Here is a 27397-nt window from a genome sequence, read left to right on the forward strand (position 1 = left end):
TCCATCTTGGAGAAGCTCGTGTTATTGCCACCCTCTCCCCAAGGTTCGCCCACGTGTTGTTTTTCCCGTTAATCCAACGGTTAAATCTCCGGTTGCCTTCTGTAATGTGTCCCAAGTAAGGGAAGGCTACGCAACGCTTCGGATATGTCCCACGGCTCATACGTGCTTATTGGGTGAAGGGCACCGTCAGCGCGGACGTGCTGCCTGGACGGGGCGGACGTCGGCTGGTGCAGCCTCCTGCTTGGCGCAGAGTGCCACCAGCACTGGCTTGGGTCCACCCTCGTTGTGTCACCCTTCGCGGCTGGCGAGTGCCCCAGCGCTCGGGTCGCCTGGTCTAGCGCTGCGCTAGCTAACGGCTTCCCTGGGGATATTCACGGCTTTACTGAGAGAGCAGAAGGTCAAACAGTATTGACTCAAAAGCTATCTAAGGGGAAATCAGTGTGCGTATTAAGACCCGACATGAGTTAACTAGAATAGGTGATCCCAGCTAGATAAGGACTTATTTTATTTGTGCTTCCATGTAAAGCGTACACATTTTCTATCAACTATCAGCTCCGGATTAAATTCATAAATTAATAAGCTTTTATTACCTGGTAAAAACTCTGAGTCTCAGTGATTTTCTTAGTAAAACTGTGCTGCAGTCTTAAAGTAGAATTCAGGAATCTAGAGCTTTTCTTCAGGTTGCTGTTTGTGAATAATCACGAGTGGAATAAACTGAGAAAAGCCCTTTGATAATGGGAAAAGATTTCATAACCATCAGTAACTGATCCAAATAGGTTTTATAATCTGCTGTTTCTGCGGGGTCCTAAAGCGTCTGGATTCCTCAGCGACAGGAGGCTGGAGGTGCCTTGGGAAGGAAGCCGGAGGTTGCCCTTTGCAGTAGAGAAGCGGGAGGAAATCGGCACCCGCAGAGGAGACCTTCCAAGGACACGGGTCCAGGGAGGGTTTGACTAGCGTGCCGAGGAGGTGATTTCTGAGGGACATCGGTAGGGCTGTCGTGTATGCCTGGGTTTCATCAGACCTGCCTTCTCTGTCTGCCCAGGGTTCGGGCAGAAAAAGAAATCTACTCCAGCTGTGGGCAACAGCACTGCGAATCAGGGCTGTCCACGTTGCGGTGTGTTCATGTGAAGGCTGTGGTCTCCTGAGGTTCCCTGCACGGCGCTGAACGGAGCCGCTTTGTGATCCCCTCGGAGAACTGCCGGAGAACTCATCCGTTCTGGGCATTTGGGGCCACTTGGGAAGCCAAGGGACTGCTAATAAGCAAAATTACACAAGAGCTTAGTTCTTGCTGCTAAGTAGGCCTTTTACCAACGCAAATAAAATGGTATCCTGACTCCAGAGCATATCCCCAGAGATGCCATTTAAGATGAGCTTTTAAAGCATCGCAGAAATGGTCCATGGGGATTTTGCGTGTGGATGGGGTAGTGTAGGGCAAATGGCAAACTGAGCTTCTCTGATGGGAAGCTGAGTCACATCTTCAGTTGCAGAGCTGGCCTGGAGTGAGCAGACCTTCCCCTTGTGCTTGCTGCAAACAGGCTGTGAGATCCTGTCTGGTCAAAGTGATGGGCCAGCTCTGGGATTTTGGAATAAAGTGTGTTTTGGGGTTTTTTTTTAAATTATTATTATTTACTTATTTATTTAGTTATCCCCGTTGCCAAGGTGCTTCAGTTTAAGGCAGGAGGGGGTTGATGTTCTAGCCTACCTATCAGTTTTTCCTTCATACCTGTACTATGTATTTTTAGATTGCTGTTTTATCTTGCTTTCTTCAGAACTTTCACTGTTAGGCATTTTCAACCTAAGTAGTTCTCTCTAAAATGACTATTTCAGGCCAGGTTTGGCAGACAAACCACTTAATTAAACTGCTAACATAACTTTAAATGTCATTTGCAGATGTTGCTATATATATAACTCAGTCTTTGTCATGCAGAATTAGTTGTTTATACATTTGGTTTGAAATATGAAAGTTTGTCATAGTTTGCTATTTTGACTTCTGAATTTTTTGTGATCCAAAATATTCCAGTGACATTGTTTTTGTTAAAATTAGGGCTATTTACAGCTGCCATTAGGAGCCAGTGTTTTGGCCAGTCCTCACTAATTATTTTATGCTTTCACCAATAAACAGTTTAGATGGCTAAGTAATAAAGAGCAATCTGGAAGTTAGAGACTTGTGACATGAGAACTTTTTTCCCTCTTATGAATTAGTGATTTTGCTGTAGCAGAATTTCCAGTGTCCTATTTTTGGATATGGAGATAATGATTTTCTGGTGGGAGTTAGAGAAATCCATATGCGGTTTATCAGAAACTCACTGGACTGGCTTCTTGGTGTAATATTTCTCACTTCCAGTGAGAGATATGAAATTTTAGCTGAATAAAACCAAATTGTTTATGCACGTGACAGACAGAGCCGCAGCAGTTTATTACTGTTCTCCATTTCCCGTGTTGGCTTTTCATATTTCTTGAAACACATTTTTGCAATGTTTTCTTTTAAAATTAGGTCCCAGTCCTAAAAAGTACCGACGACTGTCCTGCCTCCCTGGAGCGGCAGCGATGGGCTGGAGGGAGCGGAGGTCCGTGGGGACTGCGCTGGCTGCCTCCCTCTTGCACTCTATAGATAGAGAAAGGACAGGGAAAAGCAATCTCGGTGCTGTCAGGCAGCAGTTAAGGATTTCCAGCATGACTGTAATGTGAACAGTAAATATCAATAATCTCAGCTACTTTCTTTTCTCCACACTTGCCAAGTTTGTTTTTCTGTAATCAGATCTTCCTTGAAAGTAGGATTTTTTTGCTGTTTTTAAAGCATCATCTTGGGTCTTGACTAAAAGCAGGAAGTACTGTGAAACAGAATATGAAATCATATCTGTGTTATTTTTCATGTTCTCTATGTGAGCTGTTAGAACAGTAGATAGATGTCATTACCTATCAAATTGCTTTTATTTATCAATTCTCTTCCTTTTCAGTCCCAGTGGGTCTTTATTATCCTGCTTGGAGCAGGTGAAGACGTACTTGCTGACTGATGGAACATGCAAGTGTGGCCTGGAATGTCCTCTTGTTCTTCCCAAGGTAAAGAAAAGCCTACTTCTGTATCCCCAATTATCATCCTTATCCACTATGTCAGCTGGTGCACTACACTAGAACGGAACCTCTGTTCACATCACGTATATGTAAAGTGAGATAACTGGTAGGCACCCAAGGAATTGGTATGGTTTTTAAATACGTAAGTGGGAGAGGTTATTCATTAGCAGAATATAGATGAATGGGGAAAGGGAAAACCGTAAAATGAATCTCCCTCTCCACCTCCCCTTCCCTTTCCCAGTCTCTCCCACTCTCATTCATGGAAAAGATCTGATTTGGTTCTTGCTATGTTTGAACACTTTCCTGTCAAGTTAGAAACCTTCCATCAACAGCGTTGTGTTAACGTGCGAAAACTGGAAAGAGAAACGGACTTCAGCAGTAGCTTCAGCGGGAGCTGATGTGTGGAATGCTTCCTCATAGGAGCCCAGCAGCTGCTAGAATTAGACCAATAATTCACGTGTTTTGATAACGTGTTTTAAAAGTAGACATAAAAGGTGCTCCATATGCATAAATATAACAGAGATGTATTATTTCCAGTAACTGAGCTGAATCACTATAACATACTAAAATATACAGTTGTAACATCTACATACAAATTGTAAACTTTCCCTCTTAATGATAAAATGATCTCAATCGCACGTAACTCTTTTTTCCTCTCCTCCCCACCCCAGCTTTAAACTTTTTAAACTGCAGGGTGTTAGCGTTCTATATTACTAAATGGCAATTTACATGTCTCTGTTTATTTATTATAAATATATTCAATTTTTATTTGCAGTTTCAAAGCATACTATAAGTTATATCCTGTGCAATGTAGGACCTGTCAGATAGATCTAAAGAACAGAGGCAAATGTAATTTAATGTAAAATTTCTGGTTCAGGTATATTTTGCTAAGTTTGCTGTCTATATGATAAGTATTTTAAAAGTTGGAATTTTTACTCCCAGGTATTTAATTTTGATCCTGGAGCTGCTGTGAAGCAGAGAACTGCTGAAGATGTTAAAGCAGACGAAGATGTCACCAAACTATGCATACATAAAAGGAAAATTATTGCTGTGGCTACACTTCATAAAAGCATGGAAGCACCACATCCTTCACTAGTTCTAACTAGTCCTGGTGGTGGAACAAGTAAGTAAAATCAGGCAGAATCATCTAATTACCTAATTTCTAAAAATTATAAAGTGCTATACAAAAACACCCCCAAAAGTCCTGTATCTATACTGCAATTGTAAACAGGTTCAGAAAAAAAGAATAATTAAAGAGATGTAGATAGATAGAAAATGGGTCTAAAAAGCAGGTCATCCCGCACTAAGAGCATGATTTTCTTGGAAAAGATAGCAGATTGTTCTAAACAAAGGAAATACATTAGCGCTCATCTTTTGGAACTGTAGTAATATGTCTGATATTCTGTCACATGGGAAATTAGAGAAGCTGAGTAAAGTGATTATAAAGGGATTATAATATGGCTAAGGACCAGGCTAAGTGGGAAATTGTATTGCAGGGCAGAATATACAGCTAGAGAAGATCTCCACTGTAATTTCTCAAGGATTATTTTTTCAGACCAACCTGGATTAATATTTTAATTATTCATATCAACATAAAAATGAAGTAATTTGTTGATGGATGAAGCTGACAGGTATTATCAAAACAAGAGAAGATCGTAATACGTTGAAAAAACGGGCAGTCACTGAGAACTGGACGGCAAGAAAGGTGTAGCAACAAACCTATTAATTGTAAGGTTATTCACCTGGGGACTAATAACAAAAGCTATTACCTGTGAATTATTGAGAAAGACGACGACCTGGATATGCTAGCTGATCAAAGATGCCTCTGAGCAGTACCAGATGGCAGTATGGTGCAGATCAATGTGATTCTGAAGTAGAGAAGTACAAATGTTGTCGTACGCCAGCTTCCCGTGCTTTTGTTCTCGCTAGCAGCACTCAGGAGAGAGGCACTCAGGCTGGTGCAACAGAGGCCAATAGAATAGCTAGAGAAGTGCAAAACCTGTTTTACGAAGGCGATCTAAAAGTGTTTGGCTCGTTTAGCCTAGCAAAATGGTGGCTGAAAGGAGATATGACTGCTGTCAGTAACGACACTAGGAGAATCGGCACCAGAAAATAAAGCTGCTTTAAATAAAGGACAAAATTAGCATTGAAAAAAGGCTTCAAAAACTATGCGATTTGCACAGAAATTTAAACTGAAAACTAAGTTTTTAAGGATTACAACAAAAGGTTCTGAAGTAGTCTTGCTAATCTGAGCAGTTAGGACAAGGGAGTGAAGTTACTTTTAAGACAGAGCTCAGTAAGTTTATGATTATATGCTATGACACCTGCATCTGCTCGAAAATGGCCCTTGATAATCTGAGAGATCTTTTGCAATTCTATATTGCTAAAATAATAGCTGGCTAGTTTCTAACCATCTGCAACCTGACTTTGAAATGGAAAATTTAAAGACTATAAAAACCAACAATAAATTTCCGTTATGTAGACAGTGCTAAGATGCCTGTGTTGTTCATGGTACTGGTGTAGTATTGCATTTTCAGATTGCTATTTATGGTTTTAAAGCTTTGTTTAAGTTGGTTTTGGGGGTGTAATTTATGTTTTTATACCGAACAGTACATTTTCCCAAATTACTATGCATTTTCCATATTAATTTTTTTATTGTTCTTTATTAGTAGTTCTTAAATTACATTTCTTTTTAAAAAGGACTAGAAAATGAAAGAGGAAAGCCAGTTAAATAGTAAAGACAAAAATCCTGTTTATTCAGTCTTACCTTCTCTTGACAAGCATTTTGTGCACTAGATGAAAAAGACAATTTCCCAATGAAGTGCATTAATAAATGAAAGAATGTCTTTTCATTTATGCACACTTACATTTGGCAGTTTGCTTAGGTCCAGCATTCAAGGTGAGGGTTCTTGTACATATTTCATTTTGCAGTTCAGTCTTGAGATCTGTCCACTGAATGAGACTTGGGTTATATTTTGGGAAAGGTATCATGTTTGTTTCTGTCATGATGTAGCTGGTTGAGCAAATAGGATGAAGGCAGAATTGTCAGTGCCATCTGTCTACTAGGGCCAGACTGAAGAAAGAAGGAAATTGAGTTCTTGTGAGTAGGGAATTTTAAAGGTACCTCCGAATTCATTTGAACATGAAATCTTTAGCTCATTACTCAAATTTAACTTTGCATATTCAGAGGCTGCATGCCAAGAATGCATTCATTTTTCCCTTACTAAGCTCACACTGAAATCTGAATTACAAATTCCCAGAGCGGCAAAACTGGCAGAAAGTCCACCAGACTTGAAGCTGCTTGTGATGGTATTCTTAAAGTAAAACACTGAAAAAATAAAAGCTTTTAAAAAACAAAACTGGTATTAGTGGGCCTAAGTGGCTTTGTGCATGTAGGAAATTCTGGTCTCAAAACTGGAATTTACAGTAAGTTTTTCATAATAGAGAACAGGATTCACATGTGCATATACGTAAATATCCCCGAGGCCTTTATCCTGAAAACAAGGATGTAAGGAAGAGCCCCTTCTTAAATTTAATAACCTGATCCCAAACAAAAACTGTTGCAGAAGCTGCAGGAAAAGCCTTAATTCAGTCAAGCATTAGACATTATATCATGTGCTCCCCTTTCCACAAAGCAGTTACCAAGAACAAATTAACTCGGAGTCCAGCTCTCGGTGCCTTCAGGGCCACTGACTGGTGCAGAGCAGTGGCGGAAGCTGCGTCCTGCCTTGCGTAGCCCCCTTCTCAGCATTAGGCTTATGCTTAAGTGCGTACAGCACGGCTCCCCAACCATCCTCATCAGGGACAGCATTTGGGGCAGGGTCCTGCTCTCTGCAGGGCAAGAGGAAAAGAGGGTCTCACCCCTGGTTGGTCCTTGTTTCCTCCTGTACTCAATAGATGGTGCCAGAGACTCCTTTTCCCCGTGTTAGTGACAGCCCACTCCTCCTGCCAGCTCATCTAGCTAGCGCTGTAGCCGAAGTGGTGACGCTGAAGATTCAGGAGCAGAGCACTGGAGATGGTTGTTAGAGGGAAGAGAAAAAAGGGGGGGAAAAAACGCTTTTAGGAGTTTATGTTTTGGAAGGACTGTGCTAAAATAAATTCTATGTAGGTAGCCAGTATGCTTGAAACCTAAGAAACACAAGATTTAAAGTAGTTTGTTCATATTCATACAGCATTTATATGGGATATGGAGTTAATATATAGACAATTGCACCATGTAATACGGGAGCGTGCACCATTCCAGCAAGTACTTGATGATTTAGGTATTATTTCTGGTTAGGCAGAAGTTTAGTTAAAAGGCTTTCTAGCTTTCACAAATATTTTCATGCACTGAATTGTGATTTCAGATTTCTAATTAGTAACTCTTGTGTTTTTAATATCAGGTGCAACTCCAGTAGTTCCTACTCGAGCAGCAACTCCAAGATCAATGAGGAATAAATCACATGAAGGAATTACAAATTCTGTGATGCCGGAATGTAAGACTCCTTTCAAGTTGATGATAGGGGCATCTAATGCCATGGGTAGGCTTTACGTGCAAGAAATGGCTGGAAGCCAGCAACAAGAACTTCATTCTGTCTATCCTAGGCAGAGATTGGGTAGTAATGAACTTGGACAGAAGTCTCCATATCGTGGCAGTCATGGTGGGATGCCCAGTCCAGCTTCATCAGGATCACAGATATATGGAGATGGCTCAATCTCTCCTAGGACTGACCCACTTGGAAGCCCTGACGTTTTCACAAGGAACAATCCCAATTTTCATGGAGCACCCAACTCCAGTCCTATTCACATGAACAGGACACCTTTATCTCCACCATCAGTAATGCTACATGGTTCTCCCATACAGTCATCCTGTGCAATGGCTGGAAGGACTAATATACCTCTTTCCCCAACCTTGACCACAAAAAGCCCAGTAATGAAAAAACCTATGTGTAATTTTTCAACTGGTATGGAAGTACCACGAGCAATGTTTCACCATAAACCGCCCCAAGGTCCACCTCCACCTCCTCCACCGCCTTCTTGTGCTCTTCAGAAAAAGCCATTAACATCAGAAAAGGATCCGCTTGGCATACTTGACCCTATTCCTAGCAAACCAGTGAATCAGAATCCTGTTATCATTAACCCAACTACTTTCCATTCAAATGTCCACTCTCAGGTACCTGTGATGAATGTAAGCATGCCTCCTGCTGTCGTCCCTTTGCCAAGTAATCTTCCTTTGCCAACTGTAAAACCTGGTCACCTGAACCATGGAAGTCATGTTCAAAGAGTTCAGCATTCAGCTTCAACTTCCCTCTCTCCTTCGCCAGTGACATCCCCTGTTCACATGATGGGGTCCGGGATTGGAAGGATCGAGGCTTCTCCCCAAAGATCACGTTCTTCTTCCACATCATCAGATCATGGAAATTTCCTGCTGCCTCCAGTAGGACCACAGTCATCCTGTAGTGGTATTAAAGTTCCTCCCAGGTCCCCAAGGTCAACAATAGGGTCACCCAGACCATCTATGCCATCTAGCCCCTCCACCAAGCATGATGGACTTAATCAATACAAGGACATCCCTAACCCATTAATTGCTGGAATGAGTAATGTATTAAATCCTCCAAACAATGCAGTTTTTTCCACTGCATCGGCTGGAAGTGGTTCCTTGAAGAGTCAGCCTGGTTTGCTGGGAATGCCTTTAAATCAGATCTTGAACCAGCACAACGCTGCCTCTTTTCCAGCAAGTAGTTTACTCTCAGCAGCAGCCAAAGCACAGCTAGCAAATCAAAATAAACTTGCTGGTAACAACAATAACAGCAGTAGCAATTCTGGACCTGTTGCCAGTGGTGGCAACAACGAAGGACATAGCACTTTAAATACCATGTTCCCTCCTGCTGCCAATGTGCTCCTACCAACAAGCGAAGGGCAAAGTGGTCGAGCAGCACTGAGAGATAAACTGATGTCTCAGCAAAAAGATCCTCTGAGAAAAAGAAAGCAGCCAACCACCACGGTGTTGAGTTTGCTGAGACAGTCTCAGTTGGACAGTTCGGGAGTCTCCAAGGCTGGATCCGATTTGATAAGAAAACAAAGTCAAAGCTCATTTCCCATCAGTTCAATGTCCCAGTTACTTCAGTCCATGAGTTGTCAAAGCTCTCACATGAGCAGCAATAGTACCACCGGTTGTGGGAGCTCAAATACTGTTTTACCTTGCTCTGGTAACCAGATGCATTTTGCAGACACCAATATGAACCCTGGCACTCTTCAGAATTCACTGGCACAGAGTTTACCATTGAGAGGGGAAGGTATGCACTGCCAGAACACAAACACTAACTTTGTCCACGGTACTAGCCCAGGCTCAACCAACCATCTGGCAGGTTTAATAAATCAGATGCAGACTAGCGGGAACTGTGGGATGCTCAGTCAGTCAGGAGTGGCGTTAGGAAATTCATTACATCCGAACCCACCTCAGCCAAGAATCCAGGCATCCTCCACTCCAGTGATACCAAACAGCATTGTTAGCAGCTGTAATCAAACCAGTCCTGAAGCAGGTATGTTTCCTTTTAAAAGGATACCCGTATGTTTGACTGTTTGGAAATATATTGTGACTATTTTTAAATGGATTCCTTCTGCATATCTACTTTTGAAATCTGAACTTACCAATATAAAAAATATGCATATTTCATGCTGATATCCAGATACTCAAAAATAAAACCAATAAGAAAAAACAGTGGTAGACTAAAATCTATCTCCCTTTTTCTGTACAAAAACATCCTGGCCTCCTTCCTGTGCCCACTCTTTGCTTCTATTAACTTCCACACGCTCCTCATAAATAAAATCCATGCGCTTTTGTACACACCTAGACCTCAACTTTCTTCAAACACTTGCCCGAATAAATTGTTTTTTGCAGCATGTCCTGCTACTTCAATCCTAGAATGCTATGGCTGACCTAGTAGTGTCTGTTCCTGGCTAGGTATGTGCTCTCTGCCCCTTGCATTAAATAGGCGGGTGCTGTCGAGATTAGAGCAAATACTAGGGGTACAAAAGTTTGCGAAATAACCTTCCTTGGGGTTGGGAGGGGGAGTGTCAAGCCTGTGTTTGCCTTGATCTTGTTAATTTTACTAAGCTGATAATTAGATGGTTGAATAAACTGTGTATTTGGTTGGAAGAGTGTAGCGAGATTTCCTGGTTTGTTCATCAATGAAGACTTCCAGAGGAAGCAGGTATGCAGCTGTTACTATCTTTGTGCTCTTTAAAGATAAAAGGGAGACAACTCAAAAATGTGGGTTTCATTTAACTACTATTGGCTGAACAAAGTACAAATTTTTGAAAGACGATACTGTGTTAATTTCGTAAGCAGAAAAAACTTCTATTTGATATTTCGGTCTTGCAGCTCAGTTAACTTTCAAAGTGTTTGTTTGATACAATCATAGATAAACTGCATCAGGTCAAACGAAAGTGCCTGTAAGCGTGCAAGCTGTCTCGTTAGCCCAGGGAAGAACCTGATATGTATTCCAGGGCTGCTTCTAAGAGAGCTGTTTACTCCTCAAAATACAGAGCTGAATTAGATAAAATAATTTTTCTAAAATGATACCGGTCACAGTTTCTAATGGCTTTTAGTGGTTTCTCTCCATTCCGGCGAAAAAGGCTTCTTTTCCTTAGATATGGTGGTGGTTTATGTCACAAGCAATCAGCTATTAACCCTTTCATGGTAGTTTTGTCTTGCCAGGCTGACAAGAGTATTTCCTGATACCTTCTGTCTATCCTGAGACCCTGAACTCTCTCCTGAATAGACGAAAGGTCAAGTTTTGCCTTAGAAGCTTGCTTTCTTCTACCACCGTGCATACTACAAGATCCCTTTTGCATGAACCCTGTGGGGATCCACCTCTGCTGAGTTCAGTGGAAACAGTGGTTTGGGTTCTCCTGTGTTGGCATGATCCACACAGCAGAAGAAAGCAGTGAAGTTATTGCAACATTGAACTACATTAAATTGCCCTTCAGAGAACAGAAAAGAGTGAAGGTGATGTGAGATCAGAGCCTGTACACCAGCAGTTACCACCAGAAAACTGAGCAGTAGTGACTTGCCTCACCTAGGGAAAGGATTGAAAAGGTTCAAGATCCCTGCAGGAAATACAGACTGGAACTGATTAACAAAAATTTTGCATTATTTAAGAATTGTCAATAAAACATTACCTAAAGGTCATTAAAGTGGACTTCTAAGAATAGAGAATCTAAATACATCCCCCCGTGGGATCTTCTTGGTCCTGCTCCATCACTTTGGCCCCGGCCGTTTCCCATAGTTGTGCCCTGCTCTGGTCGGGTTGTAGCAGGGACCGCTCACGCAAAAACTGACTTTTGGGCAGGCAGCACGGCTTGTCATCACCCCTCCTTCAGTTAATCAGAGCCTTTCTTTGCATTGCCAGTCCTTGCCTCCAGGCAAGCTGGATCGCTCCCTGAGAAGGCAAATGTTTGTACGAGGAGGACGCAATGGTAGTGTGAGCCACGAGCCTCCTGCGGGACAGCAGCGACAGGACGGAGGCGTGCACGTGCACTTCGCTGTGCTCTGCTTGCGGGCTTGGGCAAAGCCTCCTGAAGAAACGTGTTTCAACCTGAACAGCTAGTCCAGTTCTCATCAATATAGGGATAGTTACGTGTATGTAACCCCACACGGGGACTTTTGTTCTGCTGTAACTGACTTCTCTGATTTACCTTAAACCTTCTTCCGAGCAACTGAAGTTAAACCAGAAAACAGTGGTTTTTCTAATACCATAGAGATAACTGTTAGAATTTTAAAAATATAATTGTATGGGCTTAAATTGACACTATTTTCCCTATCCAAATGGCAAATGGTAATTCTATGTAGGCAAAGACTAGGAAGATTGAAATATGCTTGGTTCCTCACTAGTGAAGTTTTTTATTTCTTTGGTTCTGGGGGCTGCAAAATATACACAACCTGCAGTTATTTATTTATTAATATCCATGAAGGCTAGAAGCCTGAAGACCCATTTGATATCAAAATTTGAGATTCTGATGTCTGTGCATTATTCCCAGACTCAGGGCCCTAAACCTGTGCATAAACCTTCATCCACCCTCCTGCCTGAGATATAGCAGAAGTGTGTGGCTCCAGCATAGCAGCTGAATATGACCCATAGCACGCTAAAATCCAGATAGGGGCATTTTGTTATATTTTACAGTGGAATGGAAGTGTTGCTTTCTTGAAACCACTGCCATTGCTGCTGGGTCATTGCTAACAAGCTCTAAATCCAAGCCTTCGTAATAGTGTCTTACTCAGGATGGTACAAGGACTACTTCAGTGTTTTGATTTCAGTTAAATGTTTAAGTTACTTGATAGAGATATCTAAGTGTTGTAGAAATGTGAAATGTTGAATATTTTGCATTAATATTAACCTTTAAAAAATAAAAGTTAGTTACCTGTCTGCATTCACTTATGTCCAATGTGACAAAAATGCTGCGGAGGAAGGTTATGAGTTATTCTGCGCAGAGGTGTAGCAGGGCGATCGCTTTGGTGTATGGAGTTGAGCGTGTCAAACACGCAGGGTGAACCAGGTGTACAAGAGCAGTTCAGCTGAGTCAGGTGTCTTCAGGAAACTCAGCAAACATGTCCACGTTTGAGTCTGTGGCCTTTTTTGCTTTGTTTTACGTATTTTAGTTGCTAAATCTGTTTTCTGTTTCTGTGCCAGTGTTCGGAATAGCTGCTCATCAGAAAATAGTTCCTAAAAGAAAAAATACTGAGAATCACCACAATTAGCTAGCTGGTTATTGCCTGGGCTTTTAATTATACTTTAACCACAAGAACACTGTTTTGTTGTTCTAGCTTGTGTTTCCTTCATCTGCAGATAATATCTTTAGTTTCCAGGTAATTTTCAGTATGAGTGTGATAGCAATAAAAATGAAAAAAAAATTGAAATAAAATTTTATATTTATGCAGTAGGAGACTTTCAGTGGTTTTCCTAGTTTGAGCACTTGAAAACCAGTTACATTCATTTCATTTTTATTAAGTTTCCAGCTCTCTGTTCTGCGATATTTGTGTTGCAAACACTGTTTAATAACAACTGTCTCATAGGAGGAACTGGCAGCAAATCTGTATAGATTATTTAGGGCTATTCATTTGAAAAGAGTCCATTTTCGGCCAAGAGATTGAGTACTAGACTCGTTTTTTCCAATGAGCAACATTAGTATTTCTGCTAACTTTTGACATTGTATTTCTCATTACTAATCAAGCTCTCGTAGTTCTAATACAAACTGAAGGTAAAATCCAGCTTGCTAATCTGGCAGCTTTAAGATTTATTCATTAAGCCACATTGCCCCTCAGAAGCAGTCTTTGTCTGTTCTTTCTGTAATGGGAAGGTATCGCTGTGTATTATATGTTATTGCAGAGTCTGGCTCATTTGCTTTATTCTTGCTGTTAGGATGTGCAGGTAGTCCAGACGTTCACAGCGTAGAAAATCTGTGTGTAAGTGTTGAACAGTCGACATTCAAGCCCTGCTAAGAATGCAGAATGCGTAAAGGATGGGATAAAGGAAAACAAATGAAAAAATGTTTGGAAATAAAGTTGATAAGGGAAACCAAGGGAACTAATCCAATAACCATAGCTAATAGGATTAAAGACAATAAGTTATCTCAAATATTTGAATATCAGAAGTATAAGAAACTCCAGGTCTACAAGTTTAATAGTGACAGATAAAGGACAGATACATATTGGGGGGAAAAAACTATTGAGGTTCTCCTTGCCATGGATTCAGGATAGCAAAATTGTACTGGTGAAATTTACAGATTAGAAGAGTAGTAAGATATAATTAAATAAGGAGGAGCACATGTGACCAATGCCATTCAATTAGGAGTTTCTTTTCCACTCAAACAAAACCTATTTTAATGCAGCCAATTATAGTGCAATATAATTGGGAATGCAGAGTTGAACATGGAACATTATCTTGGAAAACAGTGAGTCAAAGAGAGGCCTTAGGAGTCTTTGATTTAACAGACTTAATGCAAACTGTCAGAAAAAAAAAAAGAAAGAAAATAGAAGTTAGTTAAATGTTTGGAAGTATGAAAACGGAAATACACAGTGAAACTCTGGATGCTCTTGGCTCTATGGATAGCTTGAGAAGACCAGTTAGGATGTGGTGGTCTGGTCTCTCCTCATGAAAGGTACAGAAGTGCTAGAGAGCTCAAAGGAGGCACAGCTGCTATGGGGATCGCAGGTCAGGTCTCAGGATATCTTAGCCTTAGAGGTTAAGTCCATACTATGTCTTACCAAAGGTCCTGAAGTCAGGCTTGGCTGTCTCCATCCTGTGGGTTTGTCAGCAGAGGAGGGCATCAAGCTGGCCACGAGATCCTCCAGCACTAAGGAGCACTTGGGAATCTGCTCTTTCAAATAAGTGCAGATATAGCCAGGGAATTATATCTCTTCCTTTAGGTATTTATACTTGGCCAATATCTGAGAAGATGGAGAGGATAATTTTTTTTTTTACCTTGTTGACAGACATGCAATGACAACATCTAGTGGCTGAAAGCTGGTGAATTCAGCATCAAAGAAATGAATGGTTTTCTTTTTGTGAGAATACTAAACATTGCAACGCACTAGCAGAGGGCATGTTGAACGTATTAGCAGAGAGTCCTTAGGAGATTTCACAACCTAAGTGTGCAGAGGATCTAACTGAATAATAAGGGTGGTCTCTTCTGGCCTTCTTCAGGACATGTCCCAATGCTCTGCCGTTTGAAATGTTCTGCTTTCTCTTGCTTTTTGCCTATAGCACAAAGCTAAGTCTCCTGAAGAATGAATTGCATTAGTCTAACTAAAGGATTTGTGCTTAATCTAAGTGAAAAATACTGACCTGTGATGTAAGCAGCATCACTTCCAATTTTAATTTCTGTCAACCTGCTTTTTCTTTCTTTTCCTTTTTATAGTCTGGGGTAAGTATTCTTTCTTATTTTCCAGGAGTGCCATGAATGCAAATGGTTTAGGTTGTGAGGCAGATGGAAAGGAACGGTGCTGGAACCATACCTGGTTTTTTGATGATGTTTGGAAACTAAAGCATAAAGTCTTATCTGAATAAAAGGAATTTTTGGTTAAATGCACTATTGGATGTAGTAGTAGCCTTCAACATAGTTTAGGCCCTTGGTTCTCTGAAAATTGTCTTCCTATGCATCAGACAAGATAGACTATTCTAGAAAATACTGAACAGTATGGTCAAAGTTTGCACCATGGTGCAAACCATTAAACTTGTGCAAAGTGGCATATTCTAATATGTGAGCCTTTGGATTTGCTCCCCCAAATTACTTTTATATATCACTGAAATATAAAATCAGTAGAACTTTTCCCCAGACTTTAAAATTGGAAGAGTGGCTGGCTGGCATCCTCTATGAAACTTGTTATGTCTGAGAAAAGTCTCTTATTAAATTTAAATAACCCCCGGACAGGATGCCAACGAGGTACTCTTCTAATTATAAAGCAGATTGAAATGTTCTATTGATTTTTGTCTTTCAGTGTTTATATAAATGTACAGAAAGACTTTTTCTCAGGAACAACAAAAAATTGTGATTATAAGGAATTACCATTATTTGAAATCTGGCACTACTTTTTCAATATTCTCCTGTGTTTTTGTATTAATATTTGGGGAAGGAAAAAAAGTGATTCATTTACTATTCAAATGAGGACTGTAAAGAAAGGGGGAAATGTTTCCTATGAAGAATAGGATATCCAGGTATAAGACATGTATGGCAGGTCAAGTCTGCTCCCTACCCTGCCTTTGAAATGAATATTCTAATTATTTGCCCTTTTTACTCTTGATAGAAGACTTACGCACAAAACCGCTCTCATTCTCTGAACATAAAGGAATTATTGCCTTAATAAGCATCAGTGACCATATTAGCTGCAACCATAATTGTTAACGTGTGATAGACCCTTACACAGTTGGTGCAAACTTACTTGCTACCATGATGTTTGCAGTAGATGAAGAATTTGGAAGTGGAATAGATTATTTTTTTTCTAATTACCTCTATTTATGAATGTTTATTGTTAGAGAGTGCTAGCAAATTGGAAACACTTGGGAATCAGCTCGATCTCTACTTAATTAACTCAGTTGTTTAGTATCAGGACCTGAAATGCATAAACCTCTAATTTTAATAGAAGTGGAAGAAGGAAACGTAAGAATGTTTTATTTATAGATACTTCAGTCTGGTTATGCGGGTTGAATTTGGGAAAGCGGAGATCAGAAACAGTAACACCGGGTGTTGGCTTGTCGAGGCTCATAACGGGGTCCCTTACGGCTTCTCCCACCTCCCGGGGCAAATGCTCTAGGTGCTGGGCTCCTGCGTAGACGTGTGCGGTTGCGTGTCCCTCACCCTTGCCCCTGCGTCCCTCACCCTTGGTTGTGGTGGCAGCGGTTACAGCTTGGAGTACTCGGTTCTGAGCTTGATACTATCAACGTATATTAGCTATACCTTGACTTCAGCTACTGTTTTGGGCCCCGCAGGCACTGCTCTACCAAGGTGATGAATCACAGTGGCTTTAGCTCTGAGATAAATGCAAAGATTAAAAGCTCGGCTGTGCTGAGCTCCACTTACTGAGCACCTCGTGTGCTTACACGCACAGCTCGTTTTGGAGTTTGTTTTTTTAATTTGAATTTGCCACTGACTCCCAAGAATATACTCCTTTGGTTACCCAGACTCCTGTCAGGTTAGTGTGTGTTTTGACCGCCATACACTTCTATAGGAATTTATATTAATAAAAATCAGAAGATTTATTAAAGAAAGTGCAGAAAGATGGGTCCTGTTTTATTAAAGAGATGATCATGAAGAAAAAGTGAATTAATTAAATACCAGATTTCCTATACATAGTTCGCTCTCCACATCTTCTGAAAATATTCCTGAGCAGAACCAGTGGGCAATTACAAAACTCCCTAGAGGGTGGAGAGGGGACTATTGCTAGAAAAATAATGCTTTTTATTGGATTTTTAGTTTTTGCAAATTTGCAAAAAAAAGAAAAAAAAAGTCATGCCTCATTTGGAGCGCATCTCCCACAACTGCGAATGGGGGAATGATGCAGAAAGAGAGCAGACAAGTGCCAACATGGAAAATACTGAACGACTCCTCCTTAATGCATGCCTTTGTCTTGTCAGGTTTTTTACTAGAAAACTGCTTCTGCTTTCTGTTAACAGCTAAGCACATAAGAATAGTTTTCCCAAAGTCATTTTAAAAACAGCAGTGATGGTAAAATGTAGAAGAGGAGAAGTCGGAAGAGACAGGGGCAAGGAGAAGAACCAAGACCGAGATTCAGTCGGGTATTTAAGAAAATGCCTCATTTTAAGCATTTATTTTGTCCTAGAAACTACTTCGGGCTTTTTGCCCTTCCACAAAAAATTTTGAAAGACTCAGTCTTCATTAAGTCACTTTTCAGAAGTTGGCAGAGACTGTGCGCAGTAGTCCTGGATGATATTTTTTTCCTTAAAATAATCTGTTAGAGTAAGAGTTTGAAAAACCCTAAGTATTAGAAATGGGGCAAATGGAGCAGCTGTTTGGTTGCAAGTAAAGAGTATATGATCGTGCAGCACCGTGCCCTTGGTAGTCCCTGTAACGCGCTCGGCTGCTGCCGTGAGGAGCACGACACTGCAGTGAGGCAGTTCAGTCCGTCTCAGAAAAGCTCTGCTCAGAAGGAGGATCAGGTGTAAGAGGAGCCCGGTTTTTCAAACTGAGCAGCCCCTGGTTCTGCGGGACTGAGGAGGACACGTTATTTATTGGTCCACTGTTGCACGATTTCTCCGTCGTCTCGAGGAAGCCCACAAGCTCGATAAGGAGGACGACCGGCAGGAGTCTGCAGTTAACCGCTGAGTTATAGTTTCTTTGGAATTGAAAGCACTATAATAAATGTGTGACCAGATAAATATCTCACATGTTTTCCATTCCAAAAAGAATGTAGAGAACATAATTATAAAAGTGTATAGCCGTTGGTTCTAAGTTTATAGGTAAGTGATGGGATATATAGTTAAAGTAGGAACGTGTTGTCTACAATTTTTAAGGAATATGAAGTCATATTGCTTCCACCAGGCTTTATACTTTGGTGAAAGCTAAACTTCTCACAATTGCCAATTTAAAAATTCTGCCATTAACGCAAAGAGTGTGTTTGTATCTCTAAAACTGAAAACTTATTTATTTTACTGTTATTTCATATTAGTAGTTTCTGGAGGTCTCAAGCGTGGATTGGAGACTCTTTACAGTAAACGTTGCACAAACATTTTGCGATATAGTGGCGATTAGAATGAGTAAGTGATCTCTTGTGCTTTGACACCTTCAGAATCTTAGGGTAAGGTGTGCAGTGAAACTTTCCTCTCTTTCTAACCAAGTTTTCCTGCATTACGCTGACTGTCAAGGATGGTACACCATCGCTGAATCTCTTCGAAAGGAATCTCGCAGATTCCTTCTGCGAGAGCTGCCGAGTTTGACCCTAGGAGAGGAAGAAAAGGGCGGAGGTTTTAGCAAGAAGCTCATTGTATGACCAAGGAGTTAAATGTGAGTTTGACTAGGGTTTCAAAAACAGGAGATGTTTTAAATTAAACAAACAGTAAAGAAAATACCAATTGTAAAATAATATGCTAGCTGCACTTTGGTTTTAATATGCAGAATTGTAAGAATTGGCAAATTTTAAAAGTGGTATGTATAAGATTTGTTTTTAAACTCTTAAAACGTTTTAGATATTAATGTCGTAATGATCTTGAGCGAGTCCTCCACTAAATTACAGCAGAATGCAGCCAATATTGTTTGGCAGGGGGAATTGTTTGTTTGTTTATTTTACAGATTTTGATTTTTTTAAAAGTGCTTTCCTGAAAGGACAAGCACAGTTTTGTTTGAGCACTTTTAATTTCCTAAGTGCCTAATCTAATACCTGTCTCCTTGGTTAATTTATTCCACAAATTCCATCAATGCAACGTTGAAACTATTGAAATGTTAGAATGCATAATGTATAGTTTCTCACAGAGGAATGTATTGTAAAATATCCTTTGCATTATCACCTTCTAATTGCTATATTGGAATTGCCATTTTGTGTTTTATTATAAAAATACAATATAGTTAGATGTTCTTTAATTTCATGGAAATACGTTTAATATCTGTGAGGGCTACAGCAATTTGCTTTCAATTTGAGTCGTCTGGTTTGCAAGGAAGTTGAGCATTGCTCACAGTGTATGAAGTCATTAGTGTTCCTACCTAATTTCCTTCTACTTGCTGCAGAAATGTTACTTTGTTTTTGACTCTCCCTTTGCTTGGTCTGAAATCGATAGCTCACATCCCAGTCTCTCTTTCCGAGGACAACCATTGAGGCTTGCCATTCAAATCTTAATGCTGTTTAAAAGACTAGAATTCAAAACTAGACGGACATCTAGATATATCCTACCAGCCCGACACCAGATGACCTTCCTTTTCCTTGTATCCCATCTGCCTGCTCTTATTTTATGAGAGAGAGAAATTCTTGAGAAATTAAGAAACTTTTGCTAACGTTTCTCCTCTCCCCATTCCCAAGCCCACAGTACCTTCGAAACTAGAGCTCTCCCTTTTTTACCTCCCTGGAGCTAACGTCGAATCGGGCTGAATGAGACAAAACAATTTATCCCAGCGAATCCACCTCAGAGCTAGGGGTCAAGATCTCTGCCTAGTTACTGATATTTGATCCGCTAGACCACATTCTTTTCTCCAAAACTCTGCTTTAGTGGTTCTGTTTCACCCATCCCAAATGCAAATGTTGTCTCAAGGAGTGGTGTTACCACGGGGTTTCGTTTGTGCGGGGTGCGCAGTCAAGGACGTTGTAATCTTCAGTACTGTATTGGAGCGCGGCAGGGAAATAAATGTCCCCTGCCAAACGCGGCTGTGTACCAGGAGTTGTTGCAGAAGCTCAGGGTATAATGTATGGAGCTCTTTCAAATCCCCCTGATTTCAGTGGGTTTTACATGCATATAAATGGCTTTTAGATATTCAATATACAATCCGAAAAATTGGTGTTTATGCCTATTAAATTGTAATTTTACTTATCTATTGAGCTAAGTAAAATGTAGTTTTAATCCTCATTTTTAAAGATATTTTAAGAAAAAATAAATATCAGGGTAAGACCTTACTCCTTTGTCAGGTTTTCTCAGTGCCCTCAGCAAAGCTGCCCACCATTAATTTCGGTAGGAACCCGAGCGAGTTACAGTCTTATGTGTGCAAATGTAGGATTTGGCCTGTTCAGCTGGTGCCAAAGTTTTTGATACTAACATTTGTTTAATTCCGAGATGAGTTTATTCTGCCATTAAGTTGAAATTAAACAGTTAAAAACGAGCGCTTCCGAGCCAGAATGGCATATATGAAACAAGTATTGTTTAGACTCCTACTCTTCTTATGGAAAAATACAAATAAGGGTGCAGTGTGTGTACGTATATGTTCCTGCCATTTCATGGTAAAACAACACTGATATATAAATCATAAATATCTTCCACTCTAATCTCCTTATTTTAAGTGAGCAGGGAGTGAATCTTCTTGAATGCAGACTGATTTCATAATACATATTATGTTATTGCATCTGCTTAAGGGCACCTGTCAAGCAATACTTCAGAAAAAGGAACGGGGTGCAGTTCGGGAAGGCACAATCCACACCGGAAAGCAAACCTGCTTTCAAAAAAACAAACTAAAAATGCACATAAATGAAAGCAAAAAACTTAAAAAAAAAAAAAAAAAAAAGTATATCCTCTTGAATTTCCATTTATTGATTCCCAAAACATTAATTTGACCCTCTAAGACAATAGGTATATTTTTCGCCGCTCTGGATATCTCTTGTACTCAGAGCATTGCAAAGACGGTTCCTTTTTTTCAGTACCTGGTGAACGGGCTCTTGGCAGACATCTGTATCTGCAAGACTGGGAAGCCTGCTTTCATCGTAGGCTTTGATTACTTTTATTCTAACTCCTTCATCTTTTTTTCATTCCACTTTTACTCTGAAAACTTCTCGTTATTGAGGACTGTTGTTTACTGAGCTAACATTTACAGTGCCTTGGGTTTCCAGGATGCAAACTGTCATGTTTTCATGAAACATGCAATAAAGCTTGTGATTTCCTCTTAGCTTTCAACTCCCCTTCGCACTTCTCATTAAAACACCTTGACTGTCAGCTTGGAGTCTAGGCGGAGGATTACCGCAGCGTTGCAGGTTGCAGCGCTGGGCGAGCCAACGCGCCACTGAACACCTTCGGTGCTGTGGTGCATCTTCTTCTCTTCTCCCCGTCATCCTCCTTGGGGCAAACGGTCAGAATTGCAGTTCTGTTTTCCTTGTAGCGTTCCTGCCTGCGGCACCCAGTCGCGCAGAGATCCTTCCCGACTGACCTGCACCCTGTGTTTCTCCTTGGCATCCTGCCCTCCCGGAAAATTGTAGTAGATACGATGTATGGTTCAAAATACTGCTTTGAATAAAAGACAGGCCTCTAAGGACATCCGGAGTCAATTCAGGTGGCCGCTGCTGTGCTTTATTGCTGCTGCCCCACGCGGAAGGATAGGCCTCTTCCTAGGACTTTGGCTGGTGGTGCACCAGCGGTATAGCTTATACTGCTACTTCAGGGAGATGTCTTGCGTTTTTCCCTACAATTCCCTAGAACTCTTTGTGGCTTTACACTTCTGATGTTGGGCATCGCTTTCTTCCGTGTGTTTTATAAGGAAAAAAAAACAATTCAGTATTTTGTCTTTTGGGTTGGGATAAAGAATTCAGAAGATGACTAGCAGCACTGTATTTTAATGAGGATGCGTTTGCATGTGTTTCTCCATCTGCAATATTGACTTGTTAGTGATGCTGTTTTGGAAGAGATTCAAAAATTCTGTTCTGACACATCAGTCTGTTGGTGTGGATAGATTCGTTCCAGAATGCAGTTGTGAATAGTGTATTAGCTACACAACTTTTCAGTTCTTCACGACTTTTCTATCCTAATTCATGCTGCGTCTTTCTGTGAGGCAGGTCTAACAGAAGCAGGGGTGGTTTCCTGCTGCTCATCACTTCTAAAAACCAGGCTTTAAATCCCTAATTTCTCAAGTCTGGATTGAAATAAACATTTTCTTCTTACTACTCAGGTTCCATCAAGATTTTCTTTTTCCCAATAGCAATTAATTAATTGCCTAATTAATCTGAAGGAAGGGCAAGTGTTGAATGCACTGTAGACCTCTCGGGTTGGATTTCTGGAAGTAGTGTTTAATGGGGGATAAAAAACAGGCTGTTGTTCGGCAAAAAATGAGCAACAATTTTACCAGCTCGAAATATATTCTTTGGTGTGACCATTTACCTGACTGGAATGGAAAATATGATCATAAATAAATTAGAAACAGATTAGGTCCACTTGAAAAACCTAAATTAGGTTTTATATTCATGAGAGCTAAATATAGGATAGTTTGCTCAGGCCTGAATTAAAAATCTGCCCATGTTCTGCTTAAGACATTGAAGGAAATTTCCTCTAGGGAAGGCTTCCCTGTCCACTGGGTAAAAAAATTGCATATATCATCCTCTCCCTAGTGCAGGAGTGAAGAGTTTCTTTAAAAAAAAGAAGAAGAAAAAGCGAAACTGGCTGAAACAAACTTGTGCCTTTAAAAGCCTGGTTTAGCAGACTTTCCCTGTAGGTCAGGCTAAGCTGATCACAGCCTGCCTTTATCTATATGACAGTAAGTTTCTTATGCCAAAGGTCACTTACAAGCGGTAGGAATAGCTCTGTGAAGGTATTTGGGTATTACTTGCCCATATTAGGCTAAATTACAACTGGAGAAAGTAATGTTTAATGCGTCTCTAAGTGCAGAGACAGACGTTTGGTTGTGTGAGCGAGTTATCCCCGCGAGCCCTGTCTCCACCGGCGTCGTTTGAGAGGGCCCGTGTATTTCCGTGCGCCAAACCCATCTTCTTTCCTTTGGCAGCGGTACAGCTGATCCCTCGCGGGCATGGCTTTGCTCTTGTCTCTCTGAAATCCGTGGTTTGCTCTTTGGGACTTCTCCTGACGCTCAGATCCTCGGAGCGGCAGCTCTGAATATTCTGATTTAAAAAAAAAAAAAGTTGAAATTTTTCTTTTTTGTAAGCGAGAAAGTTTTTCCCCGCTGCCTTGCTTTCTCCTGAGAGCAGCCTGTGACATTCAGCGTGTATCGCTGTAGGTTTTGTAATGCACTGCTCCATTACAAGCCTGTAATTAGACTGAAACTCTTAGAGATAGGAGTGTTGTCTGTGGTGAAAGAAAAAAGAATTTGCTTTTAGCCCCAAAGATCCTAAAAAGTGTTATATTACTTTTTGAAAAATGTAATTGAAGATATTTCAGAGGTTAGCAAAAAAGGAAAAAACGTAGTTATAGTTTAGTTGAAGTTCTCTGGGATTTGGGTAATTGAATTTGAGTAACCAGGTTTTTCAGTTGAGTGTTAGAAATAAATAATACTAATAATACATGTTGAAAATGATTCTGAGTTGAATTTATATTAAGAAATAGAAGCGCCCAGCGAATACTATAGTGACACGCTGCTGATGTGACTGAACTGTGTTTTACTCTTGGCTGCTTTTCGGAAGTAGCAGAACACTCCCAAAACTCTTGGTAAAAAGAAAACACGTGCACGCGCCCCCGGACGCAAATCCTTTTCAACACATCATCTCAGTAGGTTACGTACCTCTTCCTTTGTAAACGTGTGCTCGAGAGAATCTTCTTTTTTTTCTTTTTTCCTCCCGTTATGCTCCATTTCAGAGACCTTGTCGGAGACCCCTGGTCTCCAGAACAGGCAGGTGCCTGGCCAGAGGGCAGAGTCGCTGCCCGTAGCCGCAGGCTTCGCGCGCTTGCGCCCGTGGGCTGCTCTTACCACCTTCACCGCGGTTTGAGGCAGCTGAGCGACTTGCCTCATTGGCAGCTTCTTGCTGGCTCTCGTCAGGCAGGTGCCTGCAGCGCGGACGTCTGCGTTTTGGGGCTGGCGAGGCAGGGGGGTGAGAGGGGGTCAAGACGGAGCAGTTGCTGAGCTGCCTAACCCGAAGGTTCAAACACGAACCTGTAAGTGGCAATCCAACGGGATACGTATTTTCAGCGCACGTTGTTTTTTTTCTCAAGGGCTTATCCGTCTTTTGTTCCAAAACAGCCTAGAGAAATGTGTGTGTCACGGAACCGTTTTTATTGCTTTCTTAACGTATTTTTCCTTACAGCAGAATAGGGTACCCTGTGCTGTATGATTACAATTTGTTTTTACTTTTATCTCTTTTTAATTTATTATTTAATTTCTGTACTGAAATGTGATAACGGTACCTGAAGGACAAGGTGTGATCTTTCTTTCCTTGAGTTCAGCACGAGGACTCTCATACTCTCTTAATTTTCATGCCTTCTTGAGCTGTCAGTACTTTACGCTACTTACCAGTTAGTTGCATGTAACTTTTCAAATAGTATTTCTTTAGATAAATGATACTTGATACCTTCGGATCTTCTTCAGATTAGCTATGTATACAGGGCAGTTTGGAATGGAAAATGATTTCATAGCATCAAAACCTTAGTTTATTTTAATATGTATTTTTAACGTTCATTCTCTAATACAATGCATAAAGTAGAAAGGCGTAGCTCAAGGTAATTTCACTTGCTTTAATTCTCCTAGTCTCCCCTCATGTTTGTTTTGTGTATGATCACTGTCAGTTCAGTACTCTCCCTCAATTAAAAGAAAATGCATAATTTATTTTAGACTTCAACTTTGGTCAAAGTGGTATGAAGATACATGGAAATGGGGGAAGAATAATAATGGTTTTTTGGGTAATACCATCAGAGTAAATCTATCTAGTTGGCAAGACTTGGTCTTTCCTTCCATGCCAAGTGATGGATATGATTAGACCATGCCAATTACTTATGTTTTTTCTAAATAAATAATCTGGGTTTTTTGTCTGATACTTTACATTTGACCATAATATATTTTGCTTGTTAGATTTTATCATAATCATGATCATCATTGTGTTTTTCTTCAAGCATCCAAAATAAGGCTTTAAAATAATAATTCTCCAAAACCCCATTAGTGGAATAGATCTGGTAATAAACCCGAAGAGCACAAGCTTCACATCTGCATTTAGATCATGCGGTCACGCACTTCCCCCAGCACCTTCCACGTCTCCCATCAATCCTTCATCCTTGTAGTTAAATTGTAGTTAAATTCACATTGGTCCGTGACTAATGACATTAAGTCACAGTTACTTTCAAGCTCACACTAATAAAAAAATATAATGAATGAACTCCCCTTACTGTTCAAGAAATTTAAGGGAAACACAAGTATATAGATACATAATTTCTGATGAGATGTGGCACAGTATGTATTACCTGAAGTAATTCATTGCAGATTCCTTCATATTTAAGAAATACCGAAATCTGGATGCTCAGAATATTTTCTTTCCTATGCACAAGTTTCAAACACTGCTCTTTTGGATTAACCTAGTTGCTTTGTAACTTTGATGACTGTTTTGCAAAAGGCAGCGCACTATTAATATTTTGTTCCTTTGCATTGCAGGGGTTTCAGGACCATCATCATCTATAGCCATAGCTGGCACCAGCCAACCTGCCATCACAAAGACAACATCTGTTCTTCAAGATGGTGTTATAGTCACTACTGCAGCTGGAAACCCGCTCCAGAGCCAGCTGCCCATTGGGAGCGATTTCCCTTTTGCCGGTCACGAACACTCGCTTCATTTTCCGCAGAACAGCTCTTCAAACAACAATCTTCCACACTCTTTGAATCAAAACCTCCTCAATTCTCTACCTATCTCTTTGCCAGTGAATCAGCAACATCTCCTAAACCAGAATCTATTAAATATACTACAGCCTTCAGCAGGAGAAGGCAAGTCTGAGGTCAACCTCAACCCTTTAGGTTTTCTCAACCCAAATGTAAATGCTGCTTTAGCTTTTCTCTCCAGTGACGTGGACGGGCAGGTATTGCAGCCTGTCCACTTTCAGCTCCTAGCAACCCTCCTCCAGAACCAAGCCCAAGCAGCTGCCATGCTTCCCCTACCATCTTTCAATCTGACCATCTCAGATTTGCTGCAACAGCAAAATAACCCTTTGCCCTCAGTAACGCAGATGACAGCCCCACCCGACCACTTGCCGAGCGCTCAGTCAGAGAGCAGCAGGGTTGAGACCCTCCTAACCAACCCCCTGGGGAACCCCATGCCGAGCTTTTCGGGCGCTGACACTACTTCCAACCCCCTGCTCCTCCCAGCTGTCTCTGGGGCCTCAGCATTAATGGCCTTGAATCCCCAGCTGGTGGGAGGTGTCCTGAACTCCGCGTCGGGCAACACCGCTAATCATCCAGAGGTTTCCATAGCCACCTCCTCCCAAGCAACCACTACCACAACCACTACATCATCAGCAGTGGCAGCACTGTCTGTCTCAACCCTGGGTGGTGGGACAGCAGTGGTGTCAATGGCAGAAACATTGCTCAACATATCTAATAATGCTGGGAATGCATCTGGTCCAGCTAAACTCAACAATAACTCTGTGGTGCCACAGCTACTTAACCCTCTACTGGGGACAGGTCTGCTTGGTAAGTTCAATTTATTCACAGATATAAAAGAAAAAAAAAAAAAAAAGGAAGAGGGTTGGGGAGGGGGAATTTCTGACTCTAGTTTCTATTTTTAAAGAATCCACTTTATCATAATATTTTCTATAAGGCTTTTATATGTTACAGCTTGTTTATTTCTATGGAGACAAACATAACTGTTATTGTAAGAAATTTTAAATACACTCTTCTTTAATTCAGTAATACTAAATAACTGTTTTGGAAATTACCTTATATTCTGTTCTGAATTCTGATGCCACCTAGACCTACTATATACCTTAAAATTCTGCAAGCAATTGGACTCGTTTCATTTTTCAAGTACTAAAAGCACAGGTGCATCTCTGGGATGCAGCGTTTCATTTCAAGTGCGTGTGGCATCACAGGGTTAGTACGAGTAGCTGTGCAGTAGATGAAAAATGGCCAAATGCGTTTTTCCAAATGAAGCAAAAGTGCCAAAACCACAAGCACATTCCCTGTAAAGTAATACATAAAGCACTCGAAGTAAGTCCTTGCGCAAGTTCAAAGAGGGAAGTTGCCCTTCGAGCCCTTTATTGTATGTTTCTGTTCTCATATTTCTTCATTTTTTACTTTATCTTGTAGTTTAGAAGCCCAGGGTATCTCACCTGACAAGCACCTGCCTCACAAAACAAGTGATAAAAAACCTTATGTTTAAATTCTCTCGTGCCTAGTCTTCAGATTAAATTTACTAGACTATGCAATATAGCTAGTGTTCCTTTGTTGTTTGGACTGCATAAATTAATAAGTATACTGTTAGCAGGAATAAAATAGTGGTGAAGAGCTG

General features: G+C 40.7%; 1 protein-coding gene across 8 annotated transcripts in view; it reads left to right on the plus strand.

The window, feature by feature from the left end:
- Positions 1-27397, plus strand: part of MBD5 (methyl-CpG binding domain protein 5) — a 145000-nt gene that overhangs the window by 99354 nt on the left and 18249 nt on the right. For all 8 annotated transcript variants that reach the window (XM_067299418.1, XM_067299415.1, XM_067299419.1 and 5 more), the window contains 4 exons: positions 2958-3060; positions 4015-4195; positions 7455-9593; positions 25552-26580. In XM_067299418.1, the coding sequence (XP_067155519.1) occupies positions 2958-3060; positions 4015-4195; positions 7455-9593; positions 25552-26580 (3452 nt within the window). The remainder of the gene's footprint in view (positions 1-2957; positions 3061-4014; positions 4196-7454; positions 9594-25551; positions 26581-27397) is intronic.

The sequence above is a fragment of the Apteryx mantelli genome, chromosome 6 (assembly GCF_036417845.1).
Source record: "Apteryx mantelli isolate bAptMan1 chromosome 6, bAptMan1.hap1, whole genome shotgun sequence".
Taxonomy (NCBI): domain Eukaryota; kingdom Metazoa; phylum Chordata; class Aves; order Apterygiformes; family Apterygidae; genus Apteryx; species Apteryx mantelli.